The sequence below is a fragment of the Scyliorhinus torazame genome, chromosome 11 (genome assembly GCF_047496885.1).
Source record: "Scyliorhinus torazame isolate Kashiwa2021f chromosome 11, sScyTor2.1, whole genome shotgun sequence".
Taxonomy (NCBI): Eukaryota; Metazoa; Chordata; class Chondrichthyes; order Carcharhiniformes; family Scyliorhinidae; genus Scyliorhinus; species Scyliorhinus torazame.
The window spans coordinates 222,746,641-222,766,483 of NC_092717.1; the positions used below are offsets into that span (position 1 = coordinate 222,746,641).

General features: G+C 47.8%; 1 protein-coding gene across 1 annotated transcript in view; it reads right to left on the reverse strand.

Moving 5' to 3' along the window:
* The window catches only part of LOC140385809 (acetyl-coenzyme A synthetase, cytoplasmic-like), a 313,536-nt gene that overhangs the window by 16,476 nt on the left and 277,217 nt on the right, over window positions 1-19,843 (reverse strand). Inside the window, exons 9-11 of the mRNA XM_072468356.1 lie at window positions 17,915-18,085; window positions 15,532-15,665; window positions 12,360-12,492 (exon numbers count right to left, since the gene is read on the reverse strand). Coding sequence (XP_072324457.1) covers window positions 12,360-12,492; window positions 15,532-15,665; window positions 17,915-18,085 — 438 coding nt within the window. The remainder of the gene's footprint in view (window positions 1-12,359; window positions 12,493-15,531; window positions 15,666-17,914; window positions 18,086-19,843) is intronic.

The following is a 19,843-nucleotide window of genomic DNA, read 5'->3' on the forward strand; positions in this document are numbered from 1 at the left end:
CATTTCTACATGCATCAGTTATTTCTTTGTTTATTGCCTTCCCCACCATAATGTTACTATTTGTTGGTCTATAGTCTACTCCTATCAGTTACTTTTTCGCCTTATTATTCCTGATTTCCACCCAAATGGATTCAACCTTATCCTCCATAGCACCGTTGTCATCCCTTACTATTACCCGGATGTCATGCTTAAATAACAGAGCTACACCACCTCCTTTACCATCCACTCTGTCCTTCTGAATAGTTTGATACCCTCGGATATTTAACTTCCAGTCGTGACCATCCTTTAACCATGTTTCAGTAATGGCCACTAAATCATAGTCATTCACGATGATTTGCGCCATCAACTCATTTACCTTATTCCGAATACTCCGAGCATTCTTCAGGTAAAGTGCACTTGTGCTGGCTTTTATACCTCTGTTTTGAATCTTAACACCTCGATCAGTAACCTCTCCTAAGTTATATTTCCTCTTAGCTTTTCTCCTAATTTTCCTTGTCGTTGAACCCATATCTTCATGTAACAACCTGCTGCGTCGCTTACCATTTATGTTTTTACTCCCCGTTTTATTCCTTTTAGTATTACTGGGCCTATTCGCTGAGCTCCCCTCAGTCACTGTACCTTGTACTGTCGCCCTTTTTGATTTTTGACTATGGCTTCTCTGCCTTACACTTTCCCCCTTACTGCCTTTTGTTTCTGTCCCTGTTTTACTACCTTCCGACTTCCTGCATCGGTTCCCATCCCCCTGCCACAATAAAGGTGCAGGTCAGAACGCATTTCACAATATCCTGGCCTAAACCCTCTAGACATTCGCTGTTGGTCAACACATTCATCAGTGCTGCCCCACTCTCAATCTGGGCATGCAATACTCAGAACCGTAAGAAATGGTGATGATCTATGGGCAATAGGGTTCGCCTTTCGATGTTCAATTTCTCTGTAGCAATTTAATGACGTCGCAGTTAAGTGACCTCTTCAGGAAGTGCTCTGGAATTTCACACAGCAGCATCAAGGTGCGAGGGGGAAAGCGATCATTATGGGTCTACACCCATTGTTATCCACACGGGTAATGGTTGATCTGGGCCTAGCTACTGGGGGAGGTGGGAAGATGAATTAAAATACACACAGGAGAGCATTTGGAGGAGGTGGTTTAATCGCCCGATTTTATACAACTCCAGTTTCCGAGCAGAGGTTGTCTGGCTCATTACCTCACCCGTGACTGTCTAAGGCAGAAGGAGTAAAATACCCTGAAAAGAGAGAAAGGTCACATAAGAACCTTGTTCTAAAGGTGCCATTTATCGAAAACCTTTAGAATTATATGGAGGTGAATTTCCTCTGATATTAACTTAGCTAAAACACATCAGTGACTGCGTACAAACCAGATGTCTCCCACTGTATTAAAAATAGATGTAATCCATTGCCAGTGACAAGGTGAGGGAATCAAAGCGAAAATTATATGCAGTAAAAATTCTAATACAAGCAGGTTTTGTTTTTTGTTTTGAGGGAGAAAAGGCATTTTGGATTCACAACCCTAAGCCTCCAATTCAACTACGATAGTGATTGCCTCTTTACGGCCAACACAGCAGAGTAAGAGTCACCTGACTTGGGTGACCAATCAGGACTCAGTGTGGGGAATCACCCCACAGGGAGGAGTTACCCGAGGCAGAGGTATTTTAGGGCGAGCTGCAAATATGCTGCTGTTCTTGAAGATCACTCAATAGATCCTTTTTTGTTCATTAATGAAGTCTCTGAAAGTGCATCATTGCAACCACAATAATGACCAGAGCAGCGGGGAGAGCACTGAACCCCATTTTCTTGAGTTGGATATAGTAACTGAGTACATCTAATTGGCTCCACTTCCATGATGGCAGCCAATCCAAATCCGATCTCTGTCCAATGACATAGAACTCACCATTAGCCAATCACAAGTCGGGTTGCCAACTTACATTTCTGCTTCAAAACCAGACGCGAATAATTGAAGCAGAAAATTTACAGAATGGTTCATTGTACCTGTGCCTGCCCCAAGTCTTATCCACTTAGTCCCATTCCATACACCTCACTTTGTTCCATTTGCAATTGTATTTCAGAGATAGGGTTAAGGATCTGTAAAGACTTAATTACCTGCAAATGCTCGCATTTAAAGCATTGTCTTGCATCATTTACTTTGTCTATATATATGTTTCTGGAACATACCCCTTCATTCACCTGAGGAAGGAGCAGTGTTCTGAAAGCTAGTGTTTGAAACAAATCTGTTGGACTTTAACCTGGTGTTGTAAGACTTCTTACTGTGCTCACCCCAGTCCAACGCCGGCATTTTCACATAATTGTAGTTAATGGCAGAGGTTGTTTTGGGCTCTTTTGCCATTTTGAGGATATTTGAGGAAACCTATGCATCTCTGCTCAAGAGAGAATAGGATTAGTTTCAGATGACATTCAGAATCTCGAATACCTGCTTGTTGGCCTATGGAATGGTTCTAGGGACATGCCTAGGACTGAAAGTCAGATTCTTCCAGGACCACCGTGTGTTGTGTCTGTTGCCCATAGCCAGAGGTCTGTCAGCCACAGTTCTTTATCCGAGAGGACCATACACCTGCTCTTGCGTCTAACGTGAAATTGGTGAGGTGACCATTTGCAGAGATATCAGCATTCCAAAATGAGAATCCGTGATCCTTGATCTCACCCAAGAAGCATGGTTGGAACTCCTCCTGGTGTGGTACCTCAATATCGTGGGCTGTTTTGGGATCCCCTACTGCTCTTGAGGCCCTCGATATAAAGCTTTCCAAAGTGTCCCAGCCGGTTGCATTTGAAACACTGCACTGAGATGGCTGGACATTGCTGTCATCTGTGAGGACGTTTGGCTCCACAATGCTGACGTGGTCTCCCACCCTCTGCTGGTCTGTTTGGGTATTGCCTTTCTTGGCCTGGAGATTCCCTCGCCTTTTGTTGATTAGTGAGCTGGAGAGTTGGGGTTGCTCTTCAACATGGCTTAACCTCACCACGTAAAATTTTGTTGGCAGACTTCAGACTGCCTGACTATATGGAGGGTTTTTTCCAGGGTCAGGTCTTCTTTTGTCTGTAATACGGCATGACTGAAGTGATTCACACATAATGTCAGAGCACGTGACGTGAGGTGCTCACAACATTGAGGGTAAGAAGTGTGCCCCCTCTGCATCCAACCAAGCCTGGTAAAGTCCATAATCTCACCCAGTAGAGATCAGGAAGCAAGCCTGGATCATGATTGTCTTTTTAACCAGACTAAGTGCATTTGCCGAAGATGGCTGTTGAAAAGGTAACATTCAGACAATCAAATGCATCTAATCTTTCAGAATTTTTGTGTTGCACTTTGGGATCCTCAATTTGGATTTCCGAACCCGTGACCACTATCATCTAGAGGGACAAGGGCAGCAGATACCTGGGAACACCACCACCTAGAAGTTCCCCTCCAAGCCACTCACCATCCTGACTTGGGAATATTTCACCGTTCCTTCACTGTTGCTGGGTCAAAATCCTGGAACATGCTCCCTAACACCACTAGGGGTGCACCTACGCCACATGGGCTGCAGAGGTTCAAGAATGTAGCTCACCACCACCTTCCCAAGGGAAATTAGGGATGAGAAATGAATGCTGACCAGCCACTGACGACCACATCTCATGAATGAATAAAATAAACATGAGCATCAATGAACAAGAACAAAGAACAAAGAAAAGTACAGCACAGGAACAGGCCCTTCGGCCCTCCAAGCCCATGCCGACCATGCTGCCCGACTAAACTACAATCTTCTACACTTCCGGGGTCCGTATCCCTCTATTCCCATCCTATTCATGTATTTGTCAAGATGCCCCTTAACTGTCACTATCGTCCCTGCTTCCACCACCTCCTCCGGCAGCGAGTTCCAGGCGCCCACTACCCTCTGTGTAAAAAACTTGCCTCGTACATCTCCTCTAAACCTTGCCCCTCGCACTATGCCCCCTAGTAATTGACCCCTCTACCCTGGGAAAAAGTCTCTGACTATCCACTCTGTATATGCCCCTCATAATTTTGTAGACCTCTATCAGGTCGCCCCTCAACCTCCTTCGTTCCAGTGAGAAGTTTATTCAACCTCTCCTCATAGCTAATGCCCTCCATACCAGGCAACATTCTGGTAAATCTCTTCTGCACCCTCTCTAAAGCCTCCACATCCTTCTGGTAGTGTGGCGACCAGAATTGAACACTATACTCCAAGTGTGGCCTAACTAAGGTTCTATACAGCTGCAACATGACTTGCCAATTTTTATACTCAATGCCACGGCCAATGAAGGTAAGCATGCTGTATGCCTTCTTGACTACCTTCTCACCTGTGTTGCCCCTTTCAGTGACCTGTGGACCTGTGCACCTAGATCTCTCTGACTGTCAATACTCTTGAGGCTTCTACCATTCACTGTATATTCCCTACCTGTATGACACCTTCCAAAATGCATTACCTCAGTTTTGTCCGGATTAAACTCCATCTGGCATCTCGCCAACCAAGTCTCCAAATGATCTAAATCCTGCTGTATCCTCTGACAGTCCTCATCGCTATCCGCAATTCCACCAACCTTTGTGTCGTCCGCAAACTTACTAATCAGACCAGTTACATTTTCCTCCAAATCATTTATATATACTACGAACAGCAAAGGTCCCAGCACTGACCCCTGTGGAACATCACTAACCACAGCCTTCCAATCAGAAAAACACCCTTCCATTGCTACTCTCTGCCTTCTATGACCTAACCAGTTCTGTATCCATCTTGCCAGCTCACCTCTGATCCTGTGTGACTTCGCCTTTTGAACCAGTCTACCATGAGGGACCTTGTCAAAGGCCTTACTGAAGTCCATATAGACAACATCCACTGCCCTATCTGCATCAATCATCTTTGTGACCTCCTCGAAAAACTCTATCAAGTTAGTGAGACACGACCTCCCCTTCACAAAACCGTGCTGCCTCTCGCTAATTCCAAATGGGAGTAGATCCTGACTCGAAGAATTCTCTCCAGTAATTTCCCTACCACTGACATAAGGCTCACCGGCCTGTAGTTCCCTGGAATATCCTTGCTACCCTTCTTAAACAAAGGAGCAACATTGGCTATTCTCCAGTCCTCCGGGACATCACCTAAAGACAGTGAGGATCCAAAGGTTTCTGTCAAGGCCTCAGCAATTTCCTCTCCAGCCTCCTTCAGTATTCTGGGGTAGATCCCATCAGGCCTTAAGGACTTATCCACCTTAATATTTTTCAAGACATGCAACACCTCGTCTTTGTGGATCTCAATGTGACCCAGGCTATCTACACACCCTTCTCCAGACTCAACGTCCACCAATTCTTTCTCTTTGGTGAATACTGATGCAAAGTATTCATTTAGTACTTCGCCCATTTCCTCTGGATCCACACATAGATTCCCTTGCCTATCCTTCAGTGGGCCAACCCTTTCCCTGGCTACCCTCTTGCTTTTTATGTACGTGTAAAAAGCCTTGGGATGAGACTTCCGGTGGTGGCTATGAAGGAGTATGTCGCACATTTGGTAGCTCCCGCTCGGGTCGGACCTTTGGACCTTTTCCCCCGATTTTTTACCGGACTTGAATTGAAAAATTGATGACAGAAGCAATTGTCTACTGAATTCCCTCATCACTGCATGGAGAGGAGGACTAGAAGAGCTCGTAAAGGCAGAAACAGACGAAAGGAGCAGGCTTGGGCTGAAGCGGCTGCAGGTGGAAGCATGGCGGAGGACCGGACCTCTGGCTCATCGACCCAGCGGTCAATGGAGCAGCTGATGCAAGTTATCCAGGAGGGCTTCACCAAGCAGAAACGGGACTGCTTGGACCCAATTAAAGAGTCAATTGCGCGGCTGGAGCTCAGATTGGATGCCCAAGATCGGGCGATCCAGAAGGTAGAGAAGGCGCTGGCTGACCAGGAGGGACATCAAACAGCGCTGGAGGTGGAGGTGGAGATGTTAAGAGACCAGTAGAAAAGGATCCTGGAGAAGGTGGAGGACCTAGAGAACAGGTCCCGCCGGCAGAACATGAGAATCGTTGGGCTCCCGGACGGGTACGAAGGAGTGGACGCTGGGGCATACATAGCGGACATGTTCGAGAAGCTGCTGGGGGATGGGGCATTCTCCCGATCTTTGGAGGTGTACAGGGCTCACAGAGCGCCCGCGAGGAAGCCGCGAATGGGAGACCCCCCACCCCCACCGAGGGCAATGATGGTGAGATTCCACAGGTACTTGGATAAGGAGCGCATTTTACATTGGGCCAAGCAGACATGGAGCTGGAAATGGGACAACAATATCCTGCGGATGTATCAGGACCTGAGTGCGGAGGTGGCCAGGAGAAGAGCGGGCTTTAACCAGAGGGGGCGAGAATCTCCGACCCCCCGCCAGGTCGGAGAATCACCGGGGGCTGGCGTGAATCCTGCTCCCGCCGGTTGCCGAATTCTCGGCACCGGAGATTCGGCGGGGGCAGGAATCGCGTCACGCCGGTTGGCGGGCCCCCCCCCGGCGATTCTCCGGCCCGGATGGGCCGACGTCCCGCTGCTAGAATGCCTGTCCCGCCGGCGTGGATTAAACCACCTCTCTTACCGGTGGGAAAAGGTGGCGCGGGCGGGCTCCAGGGTCCTTGGGGGCACGCGGGGCGATCTGGCTCCGGGGGGTGCCCCCACGGTGGCCTGGCCCGCGATCGGGGCCCACCGATCCGTGGGCGGGCCTGTGCCGTGGGGGCACTCTTTTCCTTCCGCCTTCGCCACGGTCTCCACCATGGCGGAGGCGGAAGAGACTCCCTCCACTGCGCATGCGCGGGGATGCCGTGAGCAGCCGCTGACGCTCCCGCGCTTTCGCCGCCCGGCAATGTCATTTCCGCGCCAGCTGGCGGGGCACCAAAGGCCTTTCTCGCCAGCTGGCGGGGCGGAAATCAGTCCGGCGCGGGCCTAGCCCCTCAAGGTTAGGGCTCGGCCAGTCAAGATGCGGAGGATTCCGCACCTTTGGGGCGGCGCGATGCCGGACTGATTTGCGCCGTTTTTGGCGCCGGTCGGCGGACATCGCGCCGATTACGGAGAATTTCGCCCCAGGCCGACCCATTTTAAGAAAAAGGTGAGGTTCGGACTGCTGTACTCGGTCCGTCTGTGGTCACGTATGAAGAACAACACTTTTATTTCGAGTCACCTGAGGAAGCGCTGGACTGCAAAAAGGAAAGGACTGGTGGTGGACTGAGAACTTTTGAACTTTGCTGCAACGTTCATGTTTTAAAAAGTTTCTCGTTTTTCGGATGCTATTTGTATTGCCTTCTGTATTGATTTTGGGCCAGTTGGAGAGCTGAGTGAGTTAAAGTTTACATTTGCTCTGTTGCGGGATGGAGGTGTGTTTGCTTAGATGTTGGATGTCTTGCTTGATCTTTTCTTTGTTTCGCATTTTTTTTCTCTGTCGGGCAATTGTGTTGGGATTGTTTGTCATTGGAATATGTGTGCATGAGCGGGGGAGAGGGTGGGGAGGGAACAATAGGTGGGGGACTTTCTGGCACCAGGGGTGGGGGCCACCAAGCTAGCTGGGCGGGCCAGCTCACAGCGGGGGGTGAGCAGATGTTAAGATTATCAAAGGGATCGATTTACATTGTCCTGATCAACAAGCGGGTGGTGTTTGAGGCGGGTAGAATAGATTTGGATGTGGGAGGTCGGTACATTATGGTCAGTGGGAAATTGGAGGGGGTGCAGGTGGTATGAGTAAATGTGTATGCGCCAAATTGGGATGATGTGGAGTTTATAAAGAGGATACTGGGGAAGATACCGGACCTGGACTCGCACAGGTTGGTCATGGGAGGGCCCAACACAGTTATTGACCCTGGCTTGGACCGGTCAAGCTCGAAAACGGGCAGGGTGCCAGCAATGGCAAAGGAACTAAAAGGGTTCATGGAGCTGATGGGGGGGGATGGACCCATGGAGATTTGGGCAGCCGAGGGTGAAGGAGTTCTCCTTCTACTCACGTGCATAAAGTGTACTCCCGGATTGATTTCTTTATTCTGAGCGGGGCTTTACTGACGGGGGTGGTGGACACGGGGTACTCGGCGATTACAGTCTCAGACCATGCTCCACACTGGGTTGACCTGCAGGTTAGTAAAGACAGTAACCAGCGCCCGCACTGGAGGTTAGACGTGGGTCTTTTAGCGGATGATGAGGTGTGCAGGCGGCTGAGGAAATGTATTCAGAATTACCTGGAAGTCAACGACACGGGGAAGTTTCGGCAGCGGTGGTCTGGGAGGCATTGAAGGCGGTGGTTATGAGGGGAGCTGATCACGATAAGGGCCCATAGGGAGAAGGTGGACAGGGCAGAGACGGACCGACTGGTAAAAGAGATACTACAGATCGATAGGAGGTATGTGGAGACCCCAGAGGTAGGGCTTTTAAGGGAACGGCGGAGGCTACAGACGGAGTTCGGCTTGTTAACTACAGGGAAGGCGGTAGAGCAGCTGAGAAAGGCGAGGGGGGCGATTTATGAACATGGAGAGAAGGCCAGCAGAATGCTTGCACAGCAGCTTGGGAAGAGGGAGGCAGCCAGGGAGATAGGGAAAGTGAAGGATGGAGACGGGAACCTGGTGTGAGACTCAGCAGGGGTGTAAAGGCGTTTAAGGAGTTTTATAGTAGGCTGTACAGGTTGGAACCCCTAACGGGGCTGGAGGGGATGAGGCACTTCCGTGGGGGGCTGAACTTCCTGAAGGTGGACGGGGAGCTGGTAGAAAGGCTGGGGGCCCCGATCGGGTTGGAAGAGATGGCGGAGGGTCTGAAGGCCATGCAGTCGGATAAAGCCCCGGGGCCGGACGGGTACCCAGTGGAGTTCTACAAAAAGTTCTCTGGGATATTTGGACAGTTGTTGATGAGGACATTCAATGAGGCAAGGGAGAGAGGGGTGCTTCCCCCGACGATGTCACAGGCCACGATTTCGCTGATCCTGAAGTGAGATGATTGCAGTCCAGGCGAGGGGACAGGAGAGGCGATTGGGGAAGCTGCCGTTCGGAGTAGAAGGGGGCAGCTTTAGGTATCTAGGCATCCAAGTGGCATGGGAATGGGAACGGCTGCACAAACTAAATCTGGCCCGACTAGTAGACCTAATGAAGGACGATTTACGGAGATGGGGCGCGCTTCCGTTGTCACTGGCTGGGAGGATGCAGACGGTGAAGATGACGGTCCTCCCGAGATTCCTGTTTGTGCTTTAGTGTCTCCCCATCTTTATTCCACGTTCCTTTTTTAAACGGGTCAACAAGGTGATCACTGGCTGTGTATGGGCGGGCAAGACCCTGCGAGTAAGGAAGGTGATGCTTGAGCGGAGCCAGAGAGAGGGCGAGCTGGCGCTGCCAAACTTCAGTAACTACTATTGGGCGGCAAATATAGCCATGTTCAGGAAGTGGGTGGTAGGGGGAGGGTCAGCATGGGAGCGTATGGAGGCGGCTTCATGCAAGGGCACCAGTTTGGGGGCGTTGGTAACGGCGCCTCTGCCGTTCCCGCCAGCACGGTACTCCACCAGCCCCGAGGTGGTGGCAACCCTGAGAGCCTGGGGGCAGTGGAGGAGACATGTGGGAGCAGAGGGAGCATCGGTTTGGTCTCCAATCTGTATTAATCACCAGTTTGCCCCGGAAAGTATGGGTGGGGGGTTTCGGAGATGGCAGAGAGCAGGGATTGAGAGGATGTGGGATATGTTTATAGAGGGGAGCTTTCTGAGTATGAGGGCGTTGGAGGAGAAGTTTGGATTGGCGAGAGGAAACAAATTCAGGTATCTGCAGGTGCGGGACTTCCTACGTAGACAGGTTTCAGCCTTCCCGCTCCTACCACCAAGAGGGATACAGGATAGTGTAGTTTCCAGAGGGTGGGTGGGAGAAGGGAGCGTCTCTGACATTTACAAGGAACTTATGGGGTCAGAGGAGATGCAGACCGAGGAGCTGAAGCGCAAGTGGGAAGAGGAGTTGGTAGGTGAGATAGAGGATGGTCTATGGGCAGACGCGTTGAGTAGAATCAACGCGTCCGCAACATGTGCCAGGCTCAGCCTGATACAATTTAAGGTTGTTCACCGGGCACACATGACAGTGGCCCAGATGAGCAGATTATTTGGGGTGGAAGACAGGTGTGCAAAGTGTGCGGGTGGGCCAGCGAACCATGTCCATATGTTCTGGACATATGCAAAGCTTAGGGGATTTTAGCAGGGGTTTGCGGATGTCATGTCCAAGGTGCTAAAATCAAGGGTGGCACCGAGTCCAGAGGTGGCGATTTTCGTGGTGTCGGAAGATCCGGGAATCCAGGAGGAGAAAGAGGCAGACGTTCTGGCCTTTGCTTCCCTGGTAGCCCGGAGACGGATATTATAAGCATGGAGGGACACAAAGCCCCCGAAGTCGGAAACCTGGCTATCTGACATGGCTAGCTTTCTCTGTTTGGGGAAAATCAAGTTCGCCATGAGAGGGTCAATGTTAGGGTTCGCCCGGAGGTGGCAGCCGTTCATCGACTTCTTTGCGGAAAATTAATCGTCAGCAGAAGGGGGGGGGGGTTAGTTTAGCTTAGAGTAGGGGGTTAATAAAGGTGGGACCTGTAAGGGAGGGAGACGGCTTTTGCACTATGTTTATAGTTTCATGTACATTGTTTATTTTGTTGTTGTAAAACCAAAAATACCTCAATAAAATGTTTATTAAATAAAAAAAACCTTGGGATTTTCCTTAAGCCTATTTGCCAATAACTATTCGTGACCCTTTTAGCCCTCCTGATTTCTTGCTTATGCTTAAGTTCCTTCCTACTTTCCTTATATTCCACACAGGCTTTGTCTGTTCCCAGCCTTCTAGCCCTGACAAATGCCTCCTTTTTCTTTTTGACGAGGCCTACAATATCCCTCATTATCCAAGGATCGTGAAATTTGCCATATTTATCCTTCTTCCGCACAGGAACATGCCGGTCCTGAATTCCTTTCAACTGACATTTGAAAGCCTCCCACATGTCAGATGTTGATTTACCCTCAAACATCCGCCCCCAATCTATGTTCTTCAGTTCCCGCCTAATATTGTTACAATTAGCCTTCCCCCAATTTAACACATTCACCCCAGGACCACTCTTATCCTTGTCCACCAGCACTTTAAAACTTACTGAATTGTGGTCACTGTTACCGAAATGCTCCCCTACTGAAACTTCTACCACCTGGCCGGGTTCATTCCCCAATACCAGGTCCAGTACAGCCCCTTCCCTAGTTGGGCTATCTACATATTGTTTTAAGAAGCCCTCCTGGATGCTCCTTACAAACTCTGCCCGTCCAAGCCCCTAGCACTAAGTGAGTCCCAGTCAATATTGGGGAAGTTAAAATCTCCCATCACAACAACCCTGTTGCTTTTACTCCTTTCCAAAATCTGTCTACCTATCTGCTCCTCTATCTCCCGCTGGCTGTTGGGAGGCCTGTAATAAACCCCCAACATTGTGACTGCACCCTTCTTATTCCTGATCTCTACCCATATAGCCTCGTTGCCCTCTGAGGTGTCCTCCCGCAGTACAGCTGTGATATCCTCCCTAACCAGGAGCTCAACTCCTCCACCCCTTTTACCTCCCCCTCTATCCCGCCTGAAACATCTAAATCCTGGAATGTTTCGCAGCCAATCCTGTCCTTCCCTCAACCAGGTCTCTGTAATGGCAACAACATCACAGTTCCAAGTACTAATCTAAGCTCTAAGTTCATCTGCCTTACCTGTTATACTTCTTGCATTAAAACATATGCACTTTGGGGCTGGTTTAGCACAGGGCTAAAGAGCTGGGTTTTAAAGCAGACCAAGGCAGGCCAGCAGCACGGTTCAATTCCCGTACCAGCCTCCCTGAACAGGTGCCAGAATGTGGCAACTAGGAGCTTTTCACAGTAACTTCATTTGAAGCCTACTTGTGACAATAAACGGTTTTCATTTCATTTCAGGCCACCAGTCCTGCTGTTTTCAGCAACATCTCCCTGCCTGCACTTCCTCAGAGCCATAGTGGCCCTATTTCCTAGTTCTCCCTCAATTTTTTCACCTTCTGACCTATTGCTCCGGTACCCACCCCCCTGCCATACTATTTAAACCCTCCCGTGTGACACGAGCAAACCTCGAGGCCAGGAATGGAAATCTTTAAACATTGGTGATGTCCCTGACACTATCCATAATGTTGCATTAACTCACAGTCAATAGGCAGGGAATCCAGCAAACAAAGTCACTTATTCCACAACAGTTTCGGTTCCGAGGATGCAGTCATGTCAGAACGAAATGCCCTGCCTTCCTTGAATGCCACATCACAGGGATGAAAAAACCATGCCACTCTTTTTGAGTCCCTTCCTTCTTAAAAGTAACTCTAAGGATAGCTCTTTAACAGGAATGCTTACCGTTTCAGTCTGCCAAAAGGTATCTATGATGGGACACTGCCCATTCCCGATGACGTTATAATACCACGTCCAGGCCTCTGGGTTAATGGGCTCTCCAGCACAGCCCAGGATCTTCAAAGACCTGAGATTGAACCTGAAGCAGTCAAGAGAAAAAGAACTTCTGACGGAGGGGAAGGAAGGATTTGTAAATCATGCAAAACACCCAAAAATATAAGCTGCGATACAACAGGGATTTCATAGGAGGAGGTGGGGTAAAAAAAAAACCTTCAACTGGAAACTTAAACAAAACATCAAAATACTGGTAATCCGAAGGTCCATCTGAAACTGAAAGAGAAAAGACAAGTTAATGTTTTAAATACCCTTTCATCAGCTGTTTACGATATTCGTGCAAAGTCTGCAATAGAGGGGAAAGAAAACATTGGGAATTAAAAACAGGGTCAGTCAGCCAGCGCTGAAATGGAAAGATGGGATTCACTTTTTAGGTATAACTTCAGAACTTTATAAATTATTTTAATGGGCCAGGGTGTTTGTTTTAAATGTTCTCCTCACAAATAATAAATATCAGGACTAAACTTCAGCTTTGTAGTGCCGATCTTCATATTGCACAAAGCCACTTTTGGTGGCATCAAACATGTTTCTAAGAGATGTCAGAATTTGTTAACAAATGGTAATTATGATAAAAACAAAATTGCTAAATAGTTGTTACAAAAGTATCTTTTAGCTTACTGGAATATCTTTAACCTCTCTTGTACACAAACTGCACAGGTTCTGAAATTGTTGGCCAGTGGCAGCCTGACAAAAAAACAAACACTTGAGAGATTTCTCATGGGTCGAAATCAGGATTCCCACAGCCGATTACCAAGCAGCGATTTCTGCTGAGGAAAACAAAACGTGTAAGGACATTTACATAAGCTCACCGAGATGCCCTCTTAGTGGAGTAGCCTCTTGCCACCCACTGCCTCAGCTCACTTGGATGAGCTGGTTTGGCAATCTCAGTACCTCTGCGAGGAGAGGAAGGGGGAAGGTTGGGGGGAAAAGGAAGGAAGAGCAAATGAAAAGGCGAAGAGTGGTCAAAAGGAGAGAGGAAGACTGAAAAGCGTAGCAATTCTTCTTAATTGCAGACAGACCACTGAGAAAGAAAATGTAAGAAGTCTTACAACACCAGGTTAAAGTCCAACAGGTTTGTTTTAGAATCACTAGCTTTCGGAGCACTGCTCCTTCTTCAGGTGAATGAAGGGGTATGTTCCAGAAACATATATATAGACAAAGTCAAAGATGCAAGACAATGCTTTGAATGCGAGCATTTGCAGGTAATTAAGTCTTAATTAATACCTGCAAATGCTCACATTCAAAGCATTGTCTTGCATCTTTGACTTTGTCTATATATATGTTTCTGGAACATACCCCTTCATTCACCTGAGGAAGGAGCAGTGTTCCGAAAACTAGTGATTTGAAACAAACCTGTTGGACTTTAACCTGGTGTTGTAAGACTTCTTACTATGCTCACCCCAGTCCAACGCCCGCATCTCCACATCAAGAAAGAAATAGAGACGGCCGCTAAAATAGCGACCCCCAACAGGGCCGCTGTTGTAGACCTGACGGCACTCGAGCTTGTTCTTAGAAAGCATCAGAGTTTTTAGAACCTTGATGAACCCCTCCCCCACTGAAACCGAAGCTTGGAAAACAGCATCATCATCATCATGAACAGTTAATTTACTTATGGAAATTGCAATGGTTATTTAAAATAAAACAAGGCTTTAGAGAGATCCAATACAAATATCCACCGTCAACCTGAAACAGGACGTTGGGCTCAGCCACTCCATCATAGTGTTCATGCTGCACACACAGTGAAGGGAGAATACAAGAGCCCTTTATTTTTATTCACGGGATGTGGGCATCGCTGGCCAGGCCCATCCTTTGTTGCCCATCCCTAATTGCCCCTTGGTCTGAATGACTCGCTCGGCCATTTCAGAGGGCAGTTAAGAGTTGCTGTGTGGGTCTGCAGTCACGTAGGCCAGACCAGATGAGGACAGCAGATTTCCTTCCTCAAGGAGACATCGTTGGGACCAGATGGGTTTTTATGACAATTGCTGGTCAACCATTGCTGAGACTAGCTTTATATTCCAGATTTTATTCATTGAATCCAAATTCCATCAGCTGCCATGGTGCGGTTTAAACCTGTGTCCCCTGAACATTAGGCTGGGCCTCTAGATCAGTGTTCTTCAAACTTTTTTTCCGGGTACGCATTTTTACCAACCAGCCAACCTTCGGGACCCAACCTGGCCGACCTTCGTGACCCATGCCGGCCGACCTTTGCGACCCACGCCCGCCGACCTGCGCGACCCACCATTTTCCCTTACCTTGTTTGCTGCTGACAAAAATGGAGGAAATGATTTTGGCCCTTTGGCCCTCGTACACGCTCCTCCAATGGAACCTGTTGGATGAAGGTGAAGCCTTCCGGTGTCGGAAAGTATGGAGTCTCCATCTGCCTAAAGTTGTGCATTTTTTCCTGTAAAATTTTATCAAATAAACCCCCCCCCCCGAACTTGTAAAAGAAAATAAAAATAAAATGAATAAAATAAATGAACAAAATAAAAATTCAATGAATGAAATGAATAAACCGCCCCCCCCCCCCCCCCGAACTTGGAAAACAAAAAGCTGCGACCATTTAAAAAGAAAAAGTGGCCGCACTACACATGCGTGCCCGATCACCGGTTATGCGCATGCGCACCGATGATCAGGCGTGCATGCGCAATGCGGCTGCATTTTTTTTTTACATGTTCGTGGCCATTTTGAAGGCCGCTTGCAGCCGGCGTTATGAAAAGCCGGCTGCTGCGCTCAGATTTGCGCGATCGGGAGCGCCGCGAAGGACGGCTCTGCGACCCTCCCGGCACCCGCCCACGACCCACCCGCGGGTCGCGCCCCTGAGTTTGACAATCACTGCTCTAGATTACAAGCCCGGTGACATTACCACTACGGCACCATCTCCCTTCATTCGATCAGCCGACAAAGTACTCTAAACCATGAAAATGACAATAACCGAGGGCATGGGTCCTGAGAACACTTTAACCTTTAACCCAATGACACTACTTGGAAACTTTATTTTACTGCTCGAGGTAAATGTATCATACACACAAGTGGATATTTCAAATCCCATTTCTAACTTTCTTACTTTCTCACAGGTTCCTCTCCAAACTTCATGAGCATTCTAATGACTGTGGGCGCTGTGTAGAGCTTTGTCACTTTGTACTTTTCAATCATTTCATACAGTCTCCCAACATGTGGATACAGCAGCAGACCTTCAAACTGAAATGGAAAGAAAGTTACTGAAAATGTAAATTCATGCACTATACATTTTTATCTTTCTCAAATCTGCCAGCTCTGTCCTTCAGTTTTGTTGCTAGGCTCCTGGGGTAGCTCCAGACTCCAGGCAGTAAGGATGGGCAAAATGTTGGCCTCGCCAGCGACACTCACAGATTTGGAGGGAAAAGTGTAAGGCGAAGCACCTTCTCCCTTTTTACCAGCACATCTTCTCATGTAGCTCTGCATATTTTGGCACGTCATAACATTCAAGGCTATGGGCCAAGTGCTGGCAAAGGGGATTAGGTAGGTAGGTCAGGTGCTTTTCATGGGTCGGTTCAGACCCGATGGGTCGATTGGCCTCTTCTGCACTGTGTTATTCTGTGATTTAGGAGCTGATTTGCCAAACACTGGGATCAGGCTGGCTGCCTGTTCTCTCGCTGTCTCTCAAACAATTGGGTGCGGCACAGAGAGATCCAAGGAGATGAAAAAGATAAATGCGACGCTGTTACTGACTCTGTTATTGCGAAGGCCTCCCGTCGACTTCTGCAGGACTGGAAGATCCCGCAAGCAGCCAATGGCTTGCCGCATCTGCCGCAGGAAAACCCCGGCCAATGTTGGAGCCCAATCTGACTCTTCCTCAGAGAGGGGGCACGTTGAATTCGAAGCGTTAATTCTGTCTCTCTTTTCACAGATGCCGAGGAGATTTTACAGCACTTTCCGGTTTTGTTTTTCAAATTTCCAGCATCTGCAGAATTTTGCTATTATATCACATATTCTTTAATGTTCCCCTGTTCCTTGTCTGACTTTTTATGGTCGGAAGATGCGATAAGGCAGTTAATAAAACAGTTTCTATTATTTAAAAGAAATGAAGCATAAAGATGTGCAGGTTAGGTGGATTGGCCAAGTTGCCTCTTAGTGTTCCAAAGATGCACAGGTTAGGTGAGATTAAAGGTTATGGGGATTGGGCGGGGAAGTGAGACTCGTTAGGGTGCTCTTTCCAAAGGTCGGTGCGGACTCGGTAGGCCGAATTACCTCCTTCTACACTGTAGGGATTCTATGGATTCATTATATTCTATATAGAAATTTAATTTAAAATTTAATTTCATAGGAATTTAATTAAAGAGGATACGGCACACATTGGGGTGTTGCCTCAGACTTCCCCAACAGTCCTTCTGAATGATGGCGGCCATTTTCAACTAATGTTTCTCACCTGAAGTACAGACAGGCAGCAGTTGAAAATTGAGGATTGTGGGAAGAACAAAGAACAAAGAACAAAGAAATGTCCAGCACAGGAACAGGCCCTTCGGCCCTCCAAGCCCGTGCCGACCATGCTGCCCGACTAAACTACAATCTTCTACACTTCCTGGGTCCGTATCCTTCTATTCCCATCCTATTCATATATTTGTCAAGATGCCCCTTAAATGTCCCTATCGTCCCTGCTTCCACTACCTCCTCCGGTAGCGAGTTCCAGGCACCCACTACCCTCTGCGTAAAAAACTTGCCTCGTACATCTACTCTAAATCTTGCCCCTCCATACCGCAGCTCCTCCACTGACATCCAGGTTCCACAGGATGCACTTTTCAGGCAGCCCTAGGATTAGTCTGTGCATGCTCTGCATCTCTTTACAAACTGCTGGAGCACTCTTAAGAAACAAGAGGTCAAACTTGGAAATGATTGGCATCTGCAACACCTGTTTGAACTGGTCACGTGTATCGGAGCCACCAGTGTCAGTTGTGCTGGTTTTTGACAATTTTGAACTGGTTTTTAACAATTAAAAAATGTTTAATTTTGTTTTCATGGGAGATGTAGAGTACCTCCTTCAGTGCTATTTCATCCCATAAATCTACCGGCACTGATGTACTGGGCACTGATCACCAGAGCCCAAGGAGGCGATTTAACTCACCCCACTCACAGTTACAATGCGTGGGTTCCCTCCCACAAGTCCCGAAAGACTTGCTGTTGGGTAATTTGGAGATTCTGAATTCTCCCTCCGTGTACCCGAACAGGCGCCGGAATGTGGTGACTGGGGGATTTTCACAGTAACTTCATTGCAGTGTTAATGTAAGCCTACTTGTGATACTAATAAAGACTATTATTATTTTGTGTTCCTGCCGCCAAACCCGCCCCCGTCTGAAAACGGGAGCAGAAAATCCCCCCATTACCTTAACAAGATTTGCATGAACTCTTTTCATGAACCTTTTGAGGATATTTTCCCTACTCCAGAAGGTGTACAGAATATTGTCTCTACTCACTAGAACACATGTCGCACCATTTGCCAGTGGACCATAGATTACATACGAGTGTCCAGTAATCCATCCAATATCAGCCGTGCACCAATACACATCATCATCGTGGTAGTCAAACACATATTTAAAACTGATTGCAGTGTAAATCAGATAGCCCGCAACAGTGTGCAGTACACCCTAGAAAGAAAGCAAGAATAAAAGCAAAGATCAGTAATGTTCACCTCACGGTGACTCGTTGAGTAATAATCATGCTATTGCCCTGTGACTAGCCCTGAATTATCACTGGCTCAATGTGCAGTCAGTGATTCTTCGCTGTGGAGATTATAACTCAATAGCTGCAAGAATTGATGAAACCTCTGACAGAATTACAGTAAATAAGCCAGTTCGCATTCCTCCCGACCCCCAGGCTCCTGTGCCTAAGTGTTTGGGAACTTCTCAGAATTTGGGTCTGCGGTCCTAGATAGAGATTGCAACAACGTGGAACGTTTACAATTCACAAACATCACCTTAAATGTTAGGGTGATCTAAATAAAATACTTACTGTCATTGAGGTATAGAAAAGGAAGGAAATTGCAAATGTACAAATTTTGTAGTAGATTTATTTGTGAAAACATATTAAATTGCATTAACAAGATGGGATTTACTGACCACCTACTTTTATTCATTCATGGAATGTGAGTTTCATTAGATAGGCCAGCATTTAATGCCCATCCCTACTTACCCGTAAGAAGGTGGAGGGTGGAAGGTGGAGCGTTAATCACAGTGCTATTGGCCTGAGGTCACATGTAGGCCCAGACCAGTTAATGTCCTTCCCTGAAGTGAACTCTTTGGGCTGTTATGACAATCCAATAGTTATATGTGGTCACCATTACTGACATTAGCTCATTATTCCAGATTTACCAGGTTTAGCTCAGTTGGCTGGGCGGCTGGTTTGTGATGCAGAGCGAGGCCAACAGCACGGGCTCAATTCCATAACGTTATTCATGAAGGCCCCACCTTCTCAACCTTGCCCCTCGCCTGAGGTGTGGTGATCCTCAGATTAAATCACCACCAGTCAACTCTCCCCCGCAAAGGGGAAAGCAGCCTATGGTCCTCTGAGACTATGGCCGCTTTACTTACTTTACTATTCCAGATTTATTTAATTGATTTAAGTTCCCAGCTGACGTGGTGAGATTTCAACTCATGTCTCCAGATCACGGGTGCAGGCCTCACGATTCCTAATCCAGTAACAAAATCACTACACTACCATTCCCATACAGGAACGACTAAGGATTGTAATGCACAAAACCACCATGGTTAAAATGAGCAGTGATAAAGAAGAGCTAAATTAGGAAGTGGTGATGAGGTGAATTAAGTTGGGTTTTAGCTTGTAGGAGGAATGAACGTTTGAGGGAAGTAAAGAACAAAGAACAATACAGCACAGGAACAGGCCCTTCGGCCCTCCAAGCCTGTACCGGTCATGATACCAACCTTTTCCAAAACCCTCAGCACATCCTTGTGCCGTATCCCTCTATACCCATCCTATCCATGTGTTTGTCAAGGTGCCTTTTGAACACCGTTATTGTATCTGCTTTCACAACCTCCCCTGATAACGCGCTCCAGGCACTCACCACCCTCGGCGTAAAAAACCTGCCTTGCACATCTCCTCTAAACTTTGTCCCACGGACCTTAAACCTATGGCCCATGGTGACTGACCCCTCCACCCTGAGAAAGAGTGCCTGCCCATCCACTCTATCCATGCCCCTCATAATGTTGTAGACGTCTATCAGGTCACCCCTCAACCTCCGTCTTTCTAATGAAAACAGTCCGAGTCTATTCAGCCTCTCCACATAGCTAACACCCTCCATACGAGGCAACATCCTGGTATTCCTCCTCTGCACCCTCTCCAAAGCCTCCACATCCTTCTGGTAGTGTGGCGGCCAGAATTGTGTGCAA